Source organism: Scyliorhinus torazame, chromosome 9 (genome assembly GCF_047496885.1).
Source record: "Scyliorhinus torazame isolate Kashiwa2021f chromosome 9, sScyTor2.1, whole genome shotgun sequence".
NCBI lineage: Eukaryota > Metazoa > Chordata > Chondrichthyes > Carcharhiniformes > Scyliorhinidae > Scyliorhinus > Scyliorhinus torazame.
Window position 1 is genome coordinate 77922225 of NC_092715.1, and position 23940 is coordinate 77946164.

At 45.1% G+C, this 23940-nt stretch overlaps 1 protein-coding gene across 3 annotated transcripts in view; it reads right to left on the reverse strand.

The window, feature by feature from the left end:
• LOC140429339 (xanthine dehydrogenase-like) overlaps positions 1-23940 on the reverse strand; it is a 452003-nt gene that overhangs the window by 210701 nt on the left and 217362 nt on the right. For all 3 annotated transcript variants that reach the window (XM_072516190.1, XM_072516191.1, XM_072516192.1), the window contains one exon: positions 22692-22861. In XM_072516190.1, the coding sequence (XP_072372291.1) occupies positions 22692-22861 (170 nt within the window). The remainder of the gene's footprint in view (positions 1-22691; positions 22862-23940) is intronic.

The window sequence follows — 23940 nt, forward strand, 5'->3', positions numbered from 1 at the left end:
GAACCTGGGACCTCGGCGCCGTGAAACACCAGTGCTACTCATTGTGCCACCGTGCTGCCCTGTTATCAGCAAACTTGTAGATGGAGTTGGAGCCAACCTTTGCCACACAGTCGTGTGTGTATAGAGTATAGTAGGGGGCTAAGTGCGCAGTCTTACGGGGCCCCGGTATTGAGGACTGTTGTGGAGGAGACATTGTTGATCCTTACTGACTGTGGTCTATGGGTAAGGAAGTCGAGGATCCAGTTGCAGAAGGAGGAGCTAGTCCTAGGTGTCCGATTCTCGGTACCACCTCTGCACCTTCCCCATGTTGGCCGCCCAGTAATACACAAGGAAATTGGGCAGTACCAAACCTCCCAACTGTCAACCCCTCAGAGGTACACCCTGTGAACTCTCGGCGTTCTACCCGCCCATATAAAGGGATTCACTAACTTGTTCACCGTAGCAAAGAACGATTTAGCGAGAAAAATAGGAAGGCATTGGAACAAAATTAGAAACCTAGGCAGAATATTCATCTTATTGGTTTGAACTCTGCCCGCCAGGGATAACAGGAGGCAATTCCATCCCTGCAAATCAAGTCTCACCTTATCTAACAAGATTATAAAGTTTAACTTATGAAGCCGATGCCAATCACGTGTTACTTGGATGTCCAGATACCGGAAGCTACCTCTGGCCAGAAGGGTAATCCTGCCAGATTCGCTGCCTTATCCCCAGGTTCAACTGATAGTCCGAGAAGGAGCCAAAGTCCCTCAGCAGTCTCATAATCTCGTCAATAGAGGAGACCAGTTCGGTGACATATAGGAGCAGGTCATCAGCATAAAGCAACAACCTAAGTCACCCACCCCGCCATTACCTCATGGGGTTGAAGGCCCTGGTACAATATTTAAACAGCAACTGGACAACCAGCTATTCATTTACTACAGACCAGGAGCTCCAGATCTGAGTAACCGTAGATGTCAAAGGGAAGAGAGCAATCTTCAGCTCCACGGTTCAATGATACCTCTGTGAAGACTTTCCTCCAACCAATCCAAGAAAGGTGGGAGGCGATGTTGTCAAGGGATGGGAACAGGAAGCCCTCCCATCTGACCACAGCAGCCCGTGAGAAGGTCACTGGGGCAGTTAGCATCCACGGAGTTCAAAGAAAGGACCATTCTGCAGTGCAGGAATAGAAAGAACGATCTGTGTATTCACTGCAAACTCCCACTCTTGTAAGGGCATCAGGCATTCTCAGGGTTAGAAAGCTCAAGGATTTCACACACAACCAGCAGATGGGGCAACAGACAAGTGTGCCAGCCACTTTAACATATCCATCTCTTACAAATGCTTAGCAGTAACAGGCATGGGTGCTTCTGAATTGCTCATTTAACCAACTGTCTTACAATCATTCCTTCTGTCTTTCTGCAGGACAAGATAGTGCAGGCCAAAAGGGAGGTGATAGTCCAGAACTTCAACTCCTTAATATGTATGGGGAAAAGGCCGCAGGAAAATAGTCAAAGACGGTGCCTGCGTGGAAGGTGATCGGCACTGCCAATAAGCCCAGGAAGATTCATCCAGTGTCTCCACCTACACAGATATTGACTGCGAGTGATCTTTATTGTATGAGCCAGCTTAGTCAATCACTAAATCTTTCTTTTCTCTAATCCAGATACCAGCAAGATGGGAGGACATCAGCCAGGAGATGACACAGTCCCAGCCTTCGCACGATCTCGGTGGTCACCTGCGATCTCCACCAGTGCAGATACACGCACCTCAGTGGATCTTCATTTAAGAATAGACTTGGATTCTCAATCTGGTGATCACCTCACAGACATGGATCCGCACGCAGCAGGTGGAGGCATTGACAGCCAAGGTCTCTGGTACTGCTGGAGATCAGGCCCCTGCTGAGTCCAATTCAGATGATGATGAGCCACTGGAACCAGCCCTAAGAGGCATGTTGGAGATGTAGAGACAGGCAGGAGAACATCAGGCAGAGCTGCCACACTGGACAGAAGGCTGGAGCAGTCCATTCATGTTCTGTCCATTGTTGCGGCTCTGGCATTTGCGTATATGGGAAGGATGGCAGACACCATGGGAGACTCGGGTCCAGCAGAATGCCCAGTTTCTGCCACATGGGCAAATGGAACTGCACTCCACTGATCTAGCCATGCGTGTAGTGCAGCGGTGGTGGATCGTACCCCAGCAATGGCTGCTTCATGTGGCTCATCTACATCCTGACCCTTGTCAGATCCATCACATTCAGCATCATCCTCGTCGGAGGGATTTCGCTCCACTATTTCTCTCCCAGGTAAGATATTCTTCCCCCCCTCCCCATCCACTGTCGAGACTATTGAGAGAGCGCCACTTGAGTGGTCGCAGCATCAGAAATGTATCTTTAGTGGCCTATCGTCTGCTTTATCAGGACACAGTATACGATAATAAAGGAACCAAAACAGTAGGAGTCCAGCTATGTTGAATTCCAAGGGTGTAAGGCGAGGCTGGGTGGCCTCTACTTTAATGCTAGGAGCATTATAGGTGAGATGATGAGTTAAGGGCATGGATTGACATGTGGAATTGAGATATCAATGCCATTACGGAGACGTGATTGAGGGAGGGGCAGGACTGGCAACTCAACATTCCAGGGTATAGGATATTCAGGCTATTATGGGAGGGTGAACAAGAAAATGTGGTGTTGCAGCATTCATTGAGGAGTCAGTTACTGCAGTAAGAAAGGATAATATCTTGGAAGGGTCTTCAATTGAGGCTTTGTGGGTAGATCTTAGGAATAACAAGGGGGCAGTCACATTGCTAGGAGTGTATTATAGGCCTCCAAACAGTCAGCGGGAAATTGAGCAGATATGTAGATAATTCACTGAGGTGTAAAAATAATAATAGGTTAATTGGTGGATAATTATATTGGGGGATTTCAATTTGCCCAACATTAATTGGGATAGTTATAGTGCAAAGAGGACAGAGGGGTTGATTTTCTGAAATGTATACAGGGAGGTTTTTTTAATGTCAATATGTAGGAGGTCCAACAAGGGACAGCACAGTGCTGGATCCAATTCGGGGAACAAGACCACACAGGTGTTCGAGGTGGCAGTGGAGGAGCATTTTAGTGACCGTGACCACAACACAATACGATTTAGGTTTGTTATGGAAAAGAATAAAAATGGTCTGCAAAAAACGGTTTTAGAATTGTCATGTGAGAGTACTTTTAAGACATGGATGTTTAAGCAATCTACCTTTAAGAAAACAGTGATGTCAGAGAGTGGGTGGGGCTGAGGTCAGGTCAGCCATTTTGCAGTTTTGTTTTGCAATTTAGTTTTGCAGGTTTTTAGTTCGGCAGTTTTGAAAAGAGCTGGGTGTGTGTCTGTGTTTTGCAGTGAGCTGGATCTCTCCCATGAAAGACTATCTCTGGATCATTTGGGTGATTTAAAGTAAAGCCTTTAACCTGATGTGATTTTGTTTAAAGGTGTTAAGTCTCTTGGAAGTTTGAAGGAACATTTTAAGGAATTATTTACTGTTGCAATATTTTCTGAGTTATCTTTCAAGTTAGGGGTGTTAAGAGATCCAATGTTTATTTGAGATGTTAAGTTGAGTTCATGGAATAAACAGTGTTTTGTGTTTAAAAACCCACGTGTCCATAATTGTAATCCCACACCTAGGGAAAGCCGTGTGCTAGGAAGAGCAACAAATCCATTAAAGGGACAGGTTGATTAAACTCCATGATACATTTTGGGGTTCTGAAAACGCTTCCCCCATAACAATTGGGGGCTTGAGGGAGATAAAAGTCTATCTATTGGATTTGCTTTTGTGAACTTAAAGACAGTGAAGGATTGTTGCTTTTCCAGTGTGGTATTTTAGTTTAAGTGGGGAGAGTGTTGTGAACAATAGCTCTTTCAGAGGCTCAGAAGTTTTTGGGGGTGGAGAATGTCACACGTAGTACTTTACGGACAGAAACGAAAAGCAGACTGTTAGATTTGGCAAGAACATTGCACTTAACATTACCTGACAAAATGTGAAAAGATGAGGTAATTATGGCGGTGGTTAAGCATTTAAAGTTGCCTGAAATAGAGTTTGACTCATTGGAAATGGCAAAAATTCTGTTGCAAAATAAACAAATGGAACATGAGAAGGAATTAAAGCGTCTGGCATACAAGAGTGAGAGACAGGAAAAAGAAAGAGAAAGAGAGAGAGGAAAAAGAGAAAGAGAGAGAGAGGAAAAAGAAAAGGAGAGAGAAGAAAGGAGGAATGAAAGAATAGCCCTAGCAGAACAAAAAAGAAAAAGAAAGGGAGATACAGATTAGGGAAAAAGATAAAGAGAGGGAGTTTGAACTTCAGAAAATGGCCATGAAACATGACAATCGGTTAAAATTGGCAGACGTAAAGGGAAACGTACAGTTGGATGATAGTGATGAGGATAGTGAGAAAGAACGTCATAGTCGAAGGCTTGGTGGGAATCTATTTAAATATGTCCAAGCATTGCCAAGGTTTGATGAGAAGGAAGTGAAAGCCTTTTTCATTTCATTTGAGAAGGTAGCTAAACAAATGAAATGGCCACAGGACATGTGGGTGTTACTGATTCAAACAAAGCTGGTAGGTAGAGCTAGTGAAGTGTTTGCATCACTACCAGAGGAGGTATCTGGAACGTATGAGGAGGTGAAGAAATCCATCTTAAGTGCATATGAGCTAGTGCCTGAAGCTTACAGACAAAGGATTAGAAATTTAAGGAAAGAATTTGGTCAAACATACATGGAGTTTGAAAGGCTCAAACAGAATAATTTTGATAGGTGGATAAGGGCTTTGAAAATAGACCAAACGTATGAAGTTCTCAGAGAAATTATACTTTTGGAGGAGTTTAAAAATTCAATTCCTGATGTAGCGAGAACTCATGTGGAAGAACACAGGGTTAAAACTGCGAGATTAGCAGCGGAAATGGCAGATGATTATGAATTAGTTCATAAATCAAAGATTGGTTTCCGACATCAGTTTCAGCCAGTGAGGGATAGAAACTGGGGACATGAGAAATACTCAAGTGGGAAATGTAAAGATGATCTGATGGGAGACAATAAAGAGAGTGTACCTCAGATTAAAAAAGAAATCCTGGAGGGTGGAAAAGAAATGAAAAGTTTCAAATGTTTTCACTGTAATAAACTAGGCCATGTAAAGTCACAGTGTTGGTGGTTGAAGAAAAGCACTGGGAAGGCTGATGTGGTAAAACAGGATAAGACAGTGGGGTTTGTTAGAGTGGTAAAGGAAAGCCCAAGGGAAGCGAAGGTGGTGCAAACAATTGTACAGCCTGTTCAAGAAGTAATTGTTAAGAAGGTGCCAGATGTATTTAAAGAATTTACTTGTGTGGGTTAAGTTTACTCATGTGTATCAGGAGGAGCAGATAAAGAAGTTACAATTTTAAGAGATGCAGTGGCTAGTCAATCTTTAATGGTAAGAGATGAGGAATTATGTAGTATGGGAAGAATGTTGCCAGAAAAGGTGGTGATATGTGGAATTCAGGGTGAGAGGAGTAGCATTCCATTATATAAGGTAAGGTTGGAAAGTCCAGTGAAGAATGGTGAAGTGGTAGTAGTATCTTGTCCAGGAATACAGTTTATCATGAGTAATGATATAGCTGGATCGCAGGTGGGAGTGATGCCTACTGTGGTTGATAAACATTTGGAAAATCAGTCAACTGAAGTGTTGAAGGACGAATATCCTGGGATTTTTCCGGATTGTGTAGTAACAAGGTCGCAATGTCACAGGTTAAGACAAGAGGAGAAATCAAAGAGTGAAGATGAAGTTGAAGTGCAATTATCAGAAACGATTTTTGATCAGATGGTTGAAAAAGAACAAGAACAGGTGGAGGATGAGGCGGATATTTTTAGTTCAGGAAAAGTGGCGGAGTTACAACAGAAAGATGTAGAAATAAAACGGATATATCAGAAAGCATATACTGAAAAGGAATCTGAGAGTATACCAGAGTGTTATTACCGTAAAAATGATGTCTTGATGAGAAAATGGAGACCTGTACGTATGCAGGCGGATGAAAAGTAGGCAGAAGTTCATAAAGTAATATTGCCGGTAGGGTATTGAAAGGAGGTGCTGCGAGTTGCACATGAGGTACCAGTGGGAGGTCATTTGTGAATAAGGAAAACTCAAGCTAAAATCCAGAAACATTTTTATTGGCCTGGACTACATAAAGATGTAGTTAAATTTTGTCAATCTTGTCATACATAGATGTCAAGTGATAGGGAAACATCAAGCAGTGATAAAACCAGCGCCCTTATTACCCATTCCAGCATTTGAGGAACCTTTTACAAGGGTCCTAATCGATTGTGTAGGACCGCTTCCTAAAACAAAAAGTGGGAATCAATATCTTTTGACTGTAATGGATGTGTCTACTAGGTTTCCAGAGGCCATTCCAGTACATAATATTACAGCTAAAAGGATTGTGGAGGAATTACTTAAATTCTTTACGAGATATGGACTACCCACAGAAATTCAATCGGATCAAGGAACGAATTTTACTTCAAAGTTATTCAAAGAAGTTATGGATAGCTTACGAATAAAACAATTTAAATCAACTGCGTACCATCCAGAATCGCAGGGAGCGTTAGGAAGGTGGCATCAGACATTAAAGACAATGTTGAGGGTGTAGTGTCAAGATTATCCAGAGGATTGGGATAAAGGAATCCCATTCATATTGTTGCAATTAGGGATGCACCTAATGAGTCTACCAAATTTAGTCCTTTTGAACTAATTTTTGGTCATGAGGTAAGAGGACCACTTAAATTGATTCAGGAAAAATTGTTGGCTGAGAAATCGAAAATTACACGATTGGATTACGTGTCAAAATTTTGGGAACGATTAAATAGAGCAGGTGAATTGGCTAGACAACATTTGAAAGTTGCACAAAATGTGATGAAACGGGTAGTGGACAAGAAATCCAAAGTTCGTAGTTTTGCCAGTGGGGATAAAGTTTCAGTGTTGTTACCAGTGGCAGCGGAGCCTTTAAAAGCTAAGTTTTGTGGACCGTATCAGATTGAAAGGAAATTAAGTGAGGTGAATTATGTGGTAAAAACACCAGATAGAAGGATGACTCACCGGGTGTGTCATGTGAATATGCTTAAAAGGTACTTTGAAAGGGAAGGAGAGAAAAAGGAGGTTTTAATGATTCTAACTCAGAGTGACGAACCAAATCCAGATGACTGTGAATTTGACATACCTCAAATTCAATTGGAAAATGAGGATGTTCTTAAAAATTGGGATGAATTGTTAAGTTACCTTCCAGAGGAAAAACGACCTGACCTGAAAGAGTTATTCATATCACATGGGCAAGTTTGTAGGGATAAATTGGGAAGTACTAAAATGGCTATACATGATGTCGATGTGGGAAATGCTGTTCCTATCAAACAACATCCATACAGACTTAATCCTTTAAAATTGGCACAGGTTAACAGAGAGATTGAGAGTATGCTGAAGAATTGCATAATTGAAGTGGGTTGCAGCCAATGGAGCTCACCCATAGTGATGGTACCTAAACCAGATGGTACCCAACGGTTGTGTGTGGACTATCGAAAGTTGAATGCAGTTACAAGAACGGACTCTTATCCTATCCCACGTTTGGAGGATTGCATTGAGAAAGTGGGACAATCCGCTTTTATTTCCAAATTGGATTTACTGAAAGGTTACTGGCAAGTACCTTTATCTGAAAGGGTGAAGGGGATTTCAACTTTTGTGACTCCAGATGGTATATACCAGTTCAAAGTTATGCCATTATGAAAAACACCCCAGCAACATTTCAACGGTTAACTAATACAGTTGTTTCAGGATTACCCAATTGTGCGGCATACATCGACGATCTGGTAGTTTTCAGCCAGACATGGAAAGAACATTTAAAACATCTGATGGAGTTCTTCGATCAACTTCAGGAGGCGGGTTTGGTAACGAACCTAGCCGAAAGTACATTTGGAGAAGCCCGAATCACTTTCCTTGCGGAGTTTCCGATACCCTCAAGACGAAGGGAAATAATGCAATTTCTTAGCGTGAGTGGATTTGATCGAACAGTTGTGCAAAGGTTTTGTGGCGTGATGACTGCACTGATGGAATTGCTGAAGAAACGCAAGAAATTTCAATGGACAGCGGACTTTCAACAGGACTGCTTGAAAGCTGTGATCACCAATGTTCCTGTATTGGAGAATTGCAAGGGACTCTGTGGTCAGATTGAACTAAATTATCTGATTCTGAAGAGAAATGCCGAGGAGTAGAGGAATGGATGGATCGTGCAGAGACTTTGTTCAAAGAGACTGTCAATCGAGAATGTTTTTGGTTGGAGGAAGAAGAACAAAGAAAAATGGACTATATTATTATACCTGTTTGCATGTGTTTTTTTTTTAAAACAAAAAGTTATATTAACTGTGTGCATTTCTTAGTGGATGGTGGAAAAGTGAAAAATGAAACCATCTTGAAGTTGATGGTTTATTTTTTTTTCTTGGGGGGAGGTGTCATGTGAGAGTACTTTTAAGACATGGATGTTTAAGCAATCTGCCTTTAAGAAAACAGTGATGTCAGAGCGTGGGTGGGGCGGAGGTCAGGTCAGCCATTTTGCAGTTTTGTTTTGTAGTTTAGTTTTGCAGGTTTTTAGTTAGACAGTTTTGAAAAGAGCTGGGTGTGTCTGTGTTTTGCAGTGAGCTGGATCTCTCCCATGAAAGACTATCTCTGGATCATTTGGGTGATTTAAACTCATAATAGTTAACCTTTAACCTGATGTGATTTTGTTTAAAGGTGTTAAGTCTCTTGGAAGTTTGAAGGAACATTTTAAGGAATTATTTACTGTTGCAATATTTTCTGAGTTATCTTTCAAGTAAGGGGTGTTAAGAGATCCAATGTTTATTTAAGATGTTAAGTTGAGTTCATGGAATAAACTGTGTTTTGTGTTTAAAAACCCACGTGTCCATAATTGTAATCCCACACCTAGGGAAAAGCCGCGTGCTCGGCAAAGCAACAAATACATTAAAGGGTGAGGTTGGTGAACTCCATGATACATTTTGGGGTTCTGAAAACGCCTCGCCCATAACAGAATAGAATAGAATCCCTAGTGCAGAAGGTGGCCATTTGGCCCATCATGTCTGCACCAGCCCTTGCTTGGATCGAGCACCATACCTAGGCCCAATCCCAGTAGCCTGACTGAACATTTTGGGGGCAATATTAGCATGGCCAATTTACCTAACCTGCACATTTTTGGACTCTGGGAGGAAATCGGAGGATCCAGAGGAAACCGACACAGACTCGGGGAGAACATGCAATTTCCACACAGACAGTCACCCGAGGTTGGAATCGAACCTGGGTCCCTGATGCTGTGAGGCAGCAGTGCTCACCACTGTGCCATCGTTTTGGATGGAGGAAGGCAGATTTTATTAAGATAAGTCAGGATCTGGCCAAAGTAGACTGGGAACAACTTCTTGGGTGAAAATCTACAGCAGAGCAGTGGAGGGTGTTTAAAAAGAAAATTAGGAGAGTATAGGCCCAACATGTTCCCTTTTGGGTGAAATGTAGGAGCAACAATCCCAGAAAACCCTGGATGTCTAAGAATATTCAGGGCTATATAAGAAAGAAAATATAGCTTATAACAGGTACAAAGGGAGAAAATCAGCTCCTTGGTGGAGTACAGAAAGTGCAAGGGGAACTCGAAAACGCAATTAGGAGAGCAAAGGGGGGGGGGGACATGAAAAAGCACTGCTGAGTTAGATTAGGGAGAAACCTAATATATTCTATTAAAATATTCGATAAATAGATTAAGTGGAAGAGGATAAACAGAGAAAGAGTAGATCAAAGGGGCAATCTGTGCTTGATTCCAGAGGACACTGGCAGGGTGTTAAATGAGTACTTCATATCTGTCTGCACTTGCGAGGAGGATGTAGGTACAGAATTGAGGGAGAAGAGCGGTGAGGTTCCTGAACAGTTTGACACAGAGAGTAAAGAGGGACTGGAGGTTTTGGCCAGCTTAAAAGTGGAAAAATTCCCAGCCCCAGATGAGTTGTATCCCAGGCTGCTGTGGGAGACATGGGAGGAAATTACAGGGGATCTGACTCGAATTTTTAATTCCTCACTGGCCACTGAGGAGGTGCTATGTGGTTGGAGGATAGATAATTTAGTTACACTTTTCAAGAAGGGTGGTGGAAATAAACCAAGAGTTACAGACCAGTGAGTCTAACTTCAGTCGTAGGGAAACTGTTGAAAAAACGTCTGAGGGGCAGAATTAATCTCCATTTGGAGAGGCAAGGTTTGATCAGGGATAGTCAGCATGGCTTTGTCAGAGGGAGGTCATGCCACCAAATCTGATTGAATTTTCAAGGAGGTGATTTGGTCTGTAGATGAGGGTGGTGCAGTAGATGTAGTTTATACGAATCTCAGCAAAGTCTTTTGACAAGGTCCCACATGTGAGACTGATAAAGAAGGTAAAAGCACATGGGATCCAGAGAAACTTGGCAAGTTGGATCCAAAACTGGCTTAGTGGGAAGAGACAGAAGGGTGGTGGTAGAAGGCTGCCTGTGTGACTGGAGGCCAGTGTCCAATGACGTACAACAGGGATCCTGCCACATCCAGCCGTGAATGGTGGTGGACAATTAAGCAACTCATTGGAGGAGGTGGCTCCACAAATATTCCCACCCTCAATGATGGAAGAGCCCAGCACATATGTGCAAAGGACAAGGCAGAGGCATGCGCAACAATCTTCAGCCAGAAGTGCCCAGTGGATGATTCATCTCGGGTTCCACAGATGTCAGTCTTCAGCCAACACAATTCACTCCACATGATATCAAGAAACGGCTGAAGGCACTGGATTCTGCAAAGGCTATGGGCCCTGACAATTTTCCAGCAATAGTATTGAAGACTTGTGCTCCAGAACTTGCTGCACCCCGAGCCAAACTGTTCCAGTACAGCTACAACACTGGCATCTACCCGGCAATGTGGAGAAATACCCCAGGTATGTCCTGCACACAAGAAACAGGACAAACCCAACCCAGTCAATTACCGCCCTATCAGTCTACTCTCCATCATCAGCAAAGTGACGAAAGGAGTCATCAAGAGTACTATCAAGCGGCACTTACTCAGCAATAACCTGTTCACAGACACTCAGTTTGGGTTCCGCCAGGGTCACTCAGCTCCTGACCTCATTACAGGCTTGGTTCAAACATGGACAAGAGCTGAATGCTTTTCCCGTGGATAGCAGGTCAAACCTCGCCTGCAACTTCTTCCTCTTTGCCAGGAGTGCCGGATCCGGGTCCCCCACATACCTCCCATCCACCTCCAAAATCTCTTCTATTAATGATTGGCATTCCTCCTTCTCCTCCCTATCCAATTTAGCTTTAAACAAGATCACCACACCCCTCACCATTGCCTGCAAGGCCTCCGAAACCGCCGATGGAGACCTCCCCCATGCAATTGAGCACCACATACTCCGCAATCACCTTCCTATCTTATCACAGAAGCTCCGGTCCGCCAACAGCCCCACACCTCTACCCCGGCTTCTGGGCCACCCCCTTCTCTACTACCACGTCCATCCAATGTGGAGCGTGACCCAAGATCACAATTGCCGAATACTCACAAAAAAATAAATCCTTGAGAACACCCTGTGCACCGGGGAAGAAAATGAATTCTCCCGATCCCTCGGGTGTAAAAAGTTCCACCGGGAAAACCCCTCCATCTCTCTCATAAGCCCAGACAACACCACCCCCCCCCCCCCCCCCCCCTCGGGGTTAATAGCACAGCTGGGACCTGTCCACACTCGGTTCCAGCACTGTGTTCCAATCCCACCCCCCAAAATCAAGATTGTCACCCCCCCAAACTCCACTATCAAACCCCGAAGGAAACACCTGGCCCACCCAACCCTTTCCAAGCCTCATCTGGTCCTTCACTCTCTGATGGGTCTCTTGCAGCATCACCATATCGGCCTTTAATCTCTTAAAATACGCAGAAACTCTCACTCTCTTCACTGGCCCCCCTAACCCCCTCACACTCCACAACACCATTCTGACCGGGGATCCCCTCCCCCCACCATTCACACCTCCCAAGTCCTTCGAATCCTTCTCGACCAGGCTTCAATGACTGTGGCCCCTCCCACCACCACACTCCCGTTCACTAGGCAACCTTCATTTTCTCGGATGTGGAGATGCTGGCGTTGGACTGGGGTGAGCACAGTAAGAAGTCTTACAACACCAGGCTAAAGTCCAACAGGTTTGTTTCAAACACTAGCTTTCGGAGCACTGCGCCTTCCTCAGGTGAATGAAAAGGTATGTTCCAGAAACATATATATAGACAAATTCAAAGATGCTCGCATTCTAAGCATTGTCTTGCACCTAGCCAGTTCTGTATCTACCGTGCCAGCTCACCCCTGATCCCGTGTGACTTCACCTTTTGTACTAGTCTACCATGAGGGACCTTGTCAAATGCCTTACTGAAGTCCATATAGACAACATCCACTGCCCTACCTGCATCAATCATCTTTGTGACCTCCTCAAAAAACTCTATCAAGTTAGTGAGACACGACCTCCCCCTCACAAAACCATGCTGCCTTTCACTAATACGTCCATTTGCTTCCAAATGGGAGTAGATCCTGTCTCGAAGAATTCTCTCCAGTAATTTCCCTACCACTGAAGTAAGGCTCACCAGCCTGTAGTTCCCTGGATTATCCTTGCTACCCTTCTTATACAGAGGAACAACATTGGCTTTTCTCCAGTCCTCCGGGACATCACCTGAAGACAGTGAGGATCCAAAGATTTCTGTCAAGGCCTCAGCAATTTCCTCTCCAGCCTCCTTCAATATTCTGGGGGAGATCTCATCAGGCCCTGGGGACTTATCTACCTTAATATTTTTTAAGCCGCCCAACACCTCGTCTTTTTGGATCTCAATGTGACCCAGGCTATCTACACACCCTTCTCCAGACTCAACATCTACCAATTCCTTCTCTTTGGTGAATACTGATGCAAAGTATTCATTTAGTACCTCGCCCATTTCCTCTAGCTCCACACATAGATTCCCTTGCCTATCCTTCAGTGGGCCAACCCTTTCCCTGGCTGCCCTCTTGCTTTTTATGTACGTGTAAAAAGCCTTGGGATTTTCCTTAATCCTATTTGCCAATGACTTTTCGTGACCCCTTCTAGCCCTCCTGACTCCTTGCTTAAGTTCTTTCCTACTTTCCTTATATTCCACACAGGCTTTGTCTGTTCCCAGCCTTTTAGCCCTGACAAATGCCTCCTTTTTCTTTTTGACGAGGCCTACAATATCCTCCCTAACCAGTAGCGCAACTCCACCACCCCTTTTACATCCCCCTCTATCCCGCCTGAAACATCTAAATCCTGGAACGTTTCGCTGCCAATCCTGCCCTTCCCTCAACCAGGTCTCTGTAATGGTAACAACATCATAGTTCCAAGTACTAATCCAAGCTCTAAGTTCATCTGCCTTACCCGTAATACTTCTTGCATTAAAACATATGCACTTCAGGCCACCAGACCCGCTGTGTTCAGCAACGTCTCCCCGTCTGCTCTGCCTCAGAGCCACACTGTCCCTATTCCCTAGTTCTCCCTCAATGCTCTCACCTTCTGACCTATTGCTCCCATGCCCACCCCCCTGCCATACTAGTTTAAACCCTCCCGTGTGACACTAGCAAACCTCGCGGCAAGGATATTTATGCCCCCTTCACTTGATCCAAAAGAGGGGTCATAAACCCTCACTTTGAGACCTCTGCCATATTGTTTATTTCCTGATTGCAGTTATAATGCAGTTCAAAAGCAAAGTGGAAGAGGTTCTTCGTCCAACCAATCTACGTCACTAACCAAGTTCCTCCCTTCTTCCGAGACAATAATCACCTCCTAATTCCTCCTCATCCGGTGACCATCAAGCCTCCCTTGCCCCCAGCATTATTTATGCTGGCATTCTGCTTCTCCCCCGTTCCCATCATTGTTGATGTCCACATTCCCCTCGTTATTGACCCCTCCTGTTCTCGAGGCCATCTTCAACTTTACCTTTAGAGAGATGCCCCCCACTCCCACCCCGCCTTGAGACCATCTACTACACTCCATCCCAATGACATTGGAAATACCACCACCCCGGATCTAAATGCATCCCTTGAATGTGACTGATCTCTCTGCATCCATGTACCATGCTTTGAACACTCAGGACTAAATGCAATAGATGACAGACTATTCTCTTTACACAATTCTCTGCAAGCCAGACCTTCCTCTCGTCAAGACCAGGACCAGGGCATGCATGCCATGCTGAGACCTCTAACATGCCTCGGATAGTCTGGCTTCATTCCCTGGACAGTCTCTTAAACATGCCCCAACAGTGTGGACGCATTCTCCAAACAGTAACCATGCCCCCCCCCCCCCCCCCGCCCCCCCAATCAGTCTCCCATCTTTCCCTGGATAGTCTCTTAAACATGCCTCCCAGAGTGTGTTTCTTCCTTACCCCCCGGTCTTTCCACCTTCCCGCCCAGTCATGCTCAACTGATCATGCCTTCCGTGACACTGATATGGAGGAGTGAAGGGTTAAAGGAAGACAGAAGCAGCATCTACTGACCCCCCAAAGTCATGGATAAAGTGAAGCGCGCTACGTATGTACAGACGTAAAACAGAATGTTCTAATTACCCACTGGCAGGGAGCTTAATTTCGAAGGGAAATGTGATTCTGGCGAGTTGGCGTTTTAATGAGCATTCATGACTTGCTAATGCATGCAAATCAGATTTCTGACATTGCTTATCGGGAAGCTGGACCCGCCTGTAACTCAGCTCAAAAGTCAGGAGAACCAAGTTCCAACATTTCTTCCTCGCTTACAGGAAATAGATTTTTTTTTCTCGCACCAAATTAAATTAAGTCCGCCACAATTCCCGTTACTGGCGGGAGCAGAAGATTTTGCCCAGAATCGCCAACGCAGTTCCTGACTTGGGCTGGGAACACAGCAGATCCGGGAAAGTACTTGTGGACTCTTAGAGTCAATTCCTCCCCTTTTTCCCTTTATTTTGTTATTTTGTTATTTTCCCAGTTTATATTATAATAATAGAAGCCCATTATCACCACTCCATCTTTCTAAAGTTTGCCCGCAAATTTGCTCCTGTTTTTCTTTCTACTATTTGACATCCTACAGTATACATCAAGCCACATTAAAGCTGCTCTTCTGTTCCAATAGAGTCCCATTTTTGAACCTCCAAGCACGTCATCTCTTTTCAGGGCTTTCGTCAATACTGTCATCCACACGTCCAGTCCTTTTTAACTTTCCTATTTTTCCTGAACACATTGGAGACAGGAATATTAAGCTGCCATTCCTCCTCTTGCTTGAGGTAGGTAGGTCTCTGTTTCTGCTACTATATTATAATCCCATATGGCAAATTGCGTTTGCAGGTCATATGTATGCGCCTCAAATCCACCTTAGTTCATAAGATATAGGAGCAGAATTAGGCCATTCGGCCCATCGGGTCTGCTCCGTCATTGTATCTTGGCTGATATGTTCCTTATCTGTTACCTACAATGTTACAGACCAAGAACTGGATTGCGAAATCAGCAGAGCATTTCCTCCCTAGAACACATGACCGAGGAGTGGGAGTAGGCAATTTAGCACCCTGAGCCTAACACCCTCAATGTGATCATGGCTGATTCCATCCTGGCCTCAACTCCACCGTCCTGCCTGTTCTCCATAACCCTTAAACCCATTATTAATTAAAAAGCTGTCTAACTCCTCCTTAAATTTACTCACTGTCCCTGCATCCACCACACTCTGGGGTAACGAATTCCACAGATTCACAACCCTTTGGGAGAAGTAGTTTTTCCTCAGATCAGTTTTAAATTTGCTACCTCTTATTCTAAGATTATGACCTCTTGTTTTAGCATGCCCCACAAGAGGAAGCATCAGCTCCACGTCTACTTCATCCATACCTTTTAGCATCTGGTATATGTCAATTAGATCTCCCCTCATTCTTCCAAACTCGAGAGAGTAGAGGCCTAAACTGTTCAATCTCTCCTCAAACAACAAACCCCTCAGAAGACCATATAAGGAATCCAGTGGGATCGATCAAGTGAACCACCTCTGAACTGCCCCCAATGCCGCAACATCTTTCCTCAAATAAGGGGGCCAAAACTGGGCACAATATTCCAGGTGCGGTCTTACCAATGCCTTGTATAGTTGCAACAACACTTCCTTACCTTTCTCCTCAATTCTTTTTGCTATAAATGCCAACATTCCATTTGCTTTGTATTCATTCTTTCTGATGCTTCGTATTTCTGCAGGAGTCGTTATTGCAATGGTGTTCGGTTTGTCCCAGACGTCTGTGCACCTCGTTTCCCTTTTGTTGTGTCACCGTGGTTTTCTTCCATCCATATGGAATTTTCTTCTGAAGTGACATTTTTTTGTGAATTTCGTCTATCCCAGAATATCAGTTGAAATGCGGAGGTGCAGAGGGATTTCGATGTTCTCTTGCACGAGTGACAAAAGGTTAGTATGCAGGTACAGCAAGTAATCAAGAAGGCTAATGGAATGCCATCCTTAATTATGAGAGGAATTGAACATAAAATCAAGGATTAAAAGCATATGCTGCAAATCTGAAATAAAAACAGACAATGCTGGATAAACGCAATAGGTCTGGCAGCATCTGTGGAGACAGAAACAGAGTTAACGTTTCACGTCAGTAGTACAGTCATATGGACTCGACTCATTAACTCTGCTTCTCTCTCCACAGATGCTGCCAGGCCTGCTAAGTTTATCCAGCGTTTTCTGTTTTTATTGTAAAATTAAGGATGTTAAGCTTCAGTTATACAGGACATTAATGAGACTGCACCTCAAATAGTGGTCACAATTTAACCACCGCGTGTTGCCCGGTGCGCAGCTGAGCACACCAGTTGAATAGCAGGAGGCTCCAAAATGGAGATCCGCGGCAGGTGCGAATTGATTCACTCTCTAAGCGGCCCGCTCTGGTGGCGGGTTCCAGATCCCGCCCCAACGCTCCTCCCGGGAACTAACTGGCTCTCCAGTGAGAAATCACACGGGTGTCATTTAGCACTCTTTTTTTCAAAATGTGAAGCTTCCACAATGGCTGCTGAGGAGGCGAGTAACCATTTCCATTCTCCGGCATGAAGCCCTAGGTGGTTATATGCGGGAGGTCACTTTCACTCCCTTGGATTGTGAGCAGCCCCCAGCTTCACAGCTGAAGGCCACTGTGAATAGGGAATTGACATTGTTAGTTATGTGAGCACTTCATGGCCCCCAAGTGGCTGCATTTGCTGTTTTCTGTGTGCTCTTGCTTCTGGCTGCAAATTGCCCAAAGGCCAAGTGTTTGTTTGCTGCTACACTTCTGCTTTGGTGGCCTGCAATAAGTCAATGGGGGGCTGTAAACAGGCATGTTGTCAGTCTGAAGGAGGGGAAGAGGTGCTCGCTCACTCTGCTGTGCTCTGTGTTGGTGTGGCTTTCAGGTAATGATTGTTTCTGCCTTGGAAGTCTGCCTTGGAAGTCTATCACTGGGAGCTGCCAGAGGGTAGAGAGAGGAGGAGTGACTTGGATGCTCCTGCAGCTACCGGAAGGCTGTGTATTTGCTTGCTGCTGCCTCTTTTCCTTCTGTTGCCTGGAGTGAGAAAGGGGAGGAACTGAGCTGCAGCTCCAACCAGTGCTGACAAAGTGGAAGGGTGGCGGCTGATTCAACTGAGCAGCTTGCTGAAGGTATGACGAACTGCTTTGCAGCTTGCTTACTGTTCAATGTTTCATGTCTGGAAGCCTTATGTTTGCTTGCTTCCACCTCTTTTACTTCTGTGACCTGGACCAAGGACTGGGTGGAGTTGGTGACCAGGCGACGGTACGACAGGAGGGAAAGGGTGGCTCACTTCAACTGAGCAATTTGAAGATCGTGAAGAAATATCTTTCAGGATTGTTGGTGTCTTTATTGTGCTGGTGACTGTTTAATGTTTTAGGTTTGGAGGCCGAGCAAATTGTTGGTGCCTTTTCTTACTGTTTCTTGTTCATGATTAATATTCGGAAGATGCAAACTTGCTATTTTACGTTTGCTGTTTAGTACCCGGAGGCTGTGGGCCTGTTTGCTACAGCCCCTTTTGCTTCTGTGGCCTGGGGTCCGGAACCACTGCCAGTGCTGGAGAGGGGGAAGGGATGCTGTCCTGCTCTTCCGCCACGCTCTGTGTTGATGTGGCTTTTCCGGTGTATTGTTCTGCTCAACCGAGCGACTTTTCACTGATGCAGGTATACTGCTGGAGCAGCCATGGCCGGGGGGGGGGGGGGGTTAGTTCTTATCCTGTTGACTATTTACTGTTTGATGTACTGCTGCCTGTTTGTTATTTAATGTCAGGAGGCCATGTGTTTGCCTGCTGCAGCCCCTTCCGTCCATGGTGGGAGTCGGAAAGGGGTGCTCTCGCTCTTCTGCCATGCTCTGCGTCGGTGTGACTCTGCGGTTAGTCTAATGCTGGGAGCTGTGGAAGGGGGACAGAGTGCCAGGTTACATAAAAATGATGACGTGAAGATTCGGCTGGGTGGGGGGGGGGGGGGGGGGGGGGGGGGGGGGGGCGGGGTGGGGGGGGGGGGGGCGGAATCGTCGTCAGGCACTGGGTCGGCCTCCAGTGCCTCCTCCTTCTGGATGGTGCCCATAGGGCCTTGCGCAGAGAGCTCCAGGGGCCTCTGAGTCATTTGGCTTTGCCAGCCCTGGTGGCTCCCCATTGTCTGCACTGTGGTATTGATGCCCTCAGCAATGTTCCTCAGTGACTGGGCCATGTTCTACAGTGCCTCGCTACTGCCCTGCTGCATCTGGAACTGGGACATGCTCTGGATTGCCTCGCCAATGTCCCCTTGCAAACGGAACTTGCCCCTTGGTGACTGGGACATGATGTTCAGGCCCTCAGCCATGGCCGTCACAGACTTGAGCCATGCCTTCTACACCACCACTCAAGTGCTGAAGTCAGTGCTCCAGGCTTTCTACTGCAGTCACCATCCTAGCTGTGTTAACCTCGGTGCCACGCATTGCTAGTGCCATCTCCTGCGTCTGTAGCCTTTGGGACTCCTCCAATCGACTATTGACTCACTGGAGTAGCGCTGATATCCCCTCTTGAATCTCACGGCCATTCCCTAGTGTTGCATCAGCTCTGGGAGAACTTTGTCCAGAGGCTCGGCATCTGACTGGGACTCGGCTGAGTCCTGGGATCCAGCAGACCTCCCACTGCTAACTGCTTTGAATGTTCTTGCCTCCATCAGATGTGCATCAGCAGCTGTGTGGTGCTCACCAGATTGTGCCCCAGCAGTCTGTCCACTAATGTCACCCACCGAGGTGTGTCTCTCTGCACTAGTGCAAGGTGCGGGTGACAGTTATGGTGCCTTGATAGTGGTCTCCTCCGAGGTGTTCTCTCTTTGTTGGTATTGGGGTCAGGTCCACCCAGGATGACCCGGCCCCAACAGGTGGAGATCCTTTTGGACTTATGGATGTTGTTAGGAAAGTTATGAAGGGTTACTGAGAATAGTGTATCTGTGGGATTATTGGTGTTGATAATTGTTAAGATGCTTACTGTGGGTTTATAAAGTGTTAACTGGATTCATAAATAAACATAGTTTTGTTTTAAAAGTACTTTAGATCTCTGTTGCATCACACCTGTACAGTAGACCCTTGTGTTCCCCATAACCACAATCTATTAAAAGTCGTGGATCAGAGTCCAGCAAATCATGTCCACATGTTTTGGGAATGCCCGAAGCTTAGAGGGTTTTGGCAGGGTTTTACTCAGGCAATGTCCACGGTACTAAAAACACGGGTGGTGCTGAGTCCGGAGGTAGCGATCTTTGGAGTGTCAGAAGAGCCAGGAGTTCAGGGGTGAAAGAGGCTGACGTCTTGGCCTTTGCCTCCCTGGTAGCCCGGAGACTGATCTTATTAATGTGGAGGGACTCGAAGCCCCTGAGTGTAGACACCTGGGTTAGTGACATGGCTGGGTTTCTCAGTGTTGAGAAGATAAAGTTCGCCTTAAGAGGGTCAATGGTTGGGTTCACCCGGAGGTGGCAGCCATTCGTCGACTTTCTCGGTGAAAATTAAAATGTCAGCAGATGCAGTATTCCAGGGGTGGGGGGGGGGGGGGTTGGGGGGGGGGGGGGGGGGGGGGGGGGGGATGATTGTTGTTTTATGGTTGGGGTGTGTGAAGATTGGGATGGGGTGGAAATGTTTATTATACCATGTTTATGTCATTGTTATTATTATAAAAACTTTCAAATACCTTAATTTAAAAAATTTTTTTTTTTTTAAATTAAGTCGTGGGTCAGGTGAACTCCATGATATACTTTGGAGTTTTCTAAACCCTGGCCCATAACAAAATGAAAAAAATCTCTTCACCCTCTTGGGCACATAACCACTGACTATATTAACGTCACTGTCACAGTATTCTGGAAAAAAAAACCTTGATGGAGTTATGTAGTTTTTGATGCTGTCTGGCCACAAAAATCGACTTCCTACCCAATTTATTTGTTTCCTCTTGCTCCTCCAAAGTAGAATACATCTTAACATAGAACATTACAGCGCAGTACAGATCCTTCGGCCCTCGATGTTGCGCCGACCTGTGAAACCAACCTAAAGCCCATCTACACTATTCCCTTATCGTCCATCTGTCTATCCAATGACCATTTAAATGCCCTTAATGTTGGCAAGTCCACTACTGTTGCAAGCAGGGCTTTCCACGTCCTTACTACTCTCTGAGTAAAGAACCTACCTCTGACATCTGTCTTATATCTATCTCCCCTCAATTTAAAACTATGTCCCCATCCGAGGAAAAAGGCTCTCACTGTCCACCCTATCTAATCCTCTGATCATCTTGTATGCCTCTATTAAGTCACCTCTTAACCTTCTTCTCTCTCTAATGAAAACAGCCTCAAGTCCCTCAGCCTTTCCTCATAAGATCTTCCCTCCATACCAGGCAACATCCTGATAAATCTCCTCTGCACCCTTTCCAATGCTTCCACATCCTTCCTATAATGCGGCGACCAGAACTGCACGCAATACTCCAAATGCGGCCGCACCAGAGTTTTGTACAGCTGCAGCTGCAACATGACCTCTTGGCTCCGAAACTCAATCCCTCTACCAATAAAAGCGAACACACCGTACGCTTTCTTAACAACCCTATCAACCTGGGTGGCAACTTTCAGGGATCTTTTTACATGTACACCAAGATCTCTCTGCTCATCCACACTACCAAGAATCTTTTCATTAGCCCAGTAATCTGTATTCCTGTTACTCCTTCCAAAATGAATCACCTCACACTTGTCTGCATTAAACTCCATTTGCCACCTCTCAGCCCAACTCTGCAGCTTATCTATGTCCCTCTGTAACCTGCAACATCCTTCCGCACTGTCCACAACTCCACTGACTTTAGTGTCATCTGAAAATTTACTCACCCATCCTTCTACACCCTCCCCCAGGTCATTTATAAAAATGACAAACAGCAGTGACCACAAAACAGATCCTTGTGGTACACAACTAGTAACTGAACTCCAGGCTGAACATTTCCCATCAACCACCACCCTCTGTCTTCTTACAGCTAGCCAATTTCTGATCCAAACCGCTAAATCACCCTCAATCCCATGCCTCCGTATTTTCTGCAATAACCTACCGTGGGGAACCTTATCAAACACTTTACTGAAATCCATATACACCACACAACTGCTTTACCCTCGTCCACCTGTTCAAAGAACTCAATAAGGTTTGTGAGGCACGACCTACCCTTCACAAAACCGTGTTGACTATCCCTAATCAAATTATTCCTTTCCAGATGATTATACATCCTATCTCTTATAAACCTTTCCAAGACTTTACCCACAACAGAAGTAAGGCTCACTGGTCTATAGTTACCGGGGTTGTCTCTACTCCCTTTCTTGAACAAGGGGACAACATTTGCTATCCTCCAGTCTTCTGGCACTATTCCTGCATACAATGACGACATAAAGATCAAAGCCAAAGGCTCTGCAATCTCCTCTCTTGCTTCCCAGAGAATCCTAGGATAAATACCATCCAGCCCAGCGGACTTATCTATTTTCACACTTTCCAGAATTTCTAACACCTCCTCCTTATGAACCTCAATTCAGTGTAGTCTAGTAGCCTGTATCTCAGTATTCTCCTCAACAACATTGTCTTTTTCCTGTGTGAATATTGACGAAAGATATTCATTTATCGTCTTCATTAATTGTATAAGGCTAAATATATATCTCCTTTGTCACCACAACAGGTTTCTATAACACCATGCCAGGCTAAAATGGTTCAATTTTTGTTTGCGCCACTAAAAATATTTAAGTAAGAAGTCTTACAACACAGGTTAAAGTCCAACAGGTTTGTTTCGACGCACTAGCTTTCAGAGCACAGATCCTTCATCAGGTGCATTCACCTGAGGCAGGAGCTGTGCTCCGAAAGCTAGTGATTCGAAACAAACCTGTTGGACTTTAACCTGTGTTGTAAGACTTCTTACTGTGCTCACCCAGTCCAATGTCGGCATCTCCGCATCATGGAAAATACTTAAGGCATTAAAAGACGTTGGATATCAGAACAAAGCCAAATTGAACACAGCCAAATTGCTCCTGCGTGGGCAGGTATAATTAGAGCTACACAATTGAAGGGGTAGAAAAATGTTGCGCAAATAAATGCATTAAAAAAGTAACGGTAATATTGCCCACTGTACAGATGCACACTGAATAACAAACATAGCAGTTATCGGCTTACTGAATTCATTGACTTGATGATTCTTTTTTCTGGTTTCACAGGGTCATCATATTCAATCACCACAACACAACAGCCACAGCCTCCTTCATGACACATGGTCTTTGTTCCACACAGGTGCAGAATGGAGCGCAAGTATTCAGCCAGAGACATCTGTGGGTCTTCATCTTTCACTGTTTGAGATGTTCAGAAAATATACACAATAAGTCAGAACTGGGAAAAGAAAACTTGCTAAACTTCAAGACATGTACAGAAGAGGATGTTCAATATATAGATTTATATGACCGCATACCTTTTGAGTGCAAATGTAACTGGTAACCTATGATTTTATGAGTCGAAAGCACAAAAGCAGGCCATTTTGTTTCAGCTTGCCCACGCTGGAGTCTATGCTCCACATGAGAGGGTTCTTATTTTGTTAATGAATTTGTGGGGTGTGGCAAGACCAGGCCAGTATTTATTGCCCAACAGCAAGGAGGTGGTGAGCCACCTTCTTGAACCACTGTAGTCCATATGGTGAGGTACACCCACAGTGAGGTTAGGAATAGAGTTCCAGGATTTTGACTCAGTGATGGTATCGAGCTTAAGTCTTCTTGGAGCTGCACTCGTCCACACAAGGGGAGAGTATTCCATCATACTCCTGACGAGTGTCTTGGAGATGATAAACAGACTTGGGGAATCAGGAGGTAAATTACTCACCACAGGATTCCCAGCCTCTGACCTGCTCTTGTCGCCACAGTATTAATATGGCTAGTCCAGTTCAGTTTCTGGTCAATGGTAGACCCCAGGGAATTCAGCAATGGTAATACATACATAGATACATAGAAGACAGGAGCAGGAGGGGGCCTTTTGGCCCTTCGAGCCTGCTCCACATTTATCACGATCATGGCTGATCATCCAACTCAATAGCCGAATCCTGCTTTCTCTCCATAACCTTTGATCCCATTCGCCCGAAGTGCTATATCTAGCCATCTCTTGAATATATTCAATGTTTTAACATCAACTACTTCCTGTGGTAATGAATTCTACAGGCTCACCACTCTTTGGGTGAAGAAATGTCTCCTCATCTCTGTCCGAAATAGTTTACCCTGAATCCTCAGACTGTGACCTCTGGTTCTGGACACACCCATCATCGGGAACATCATCCCTGCATCTACCCTGTCTAGTACTGTTAGAATTTTATAAATCTGTATGAGATCCCCCCTCATTCTTCTGAACTCCAGCGAGAACAATCCCAACCTAGTCAATCTCTCCT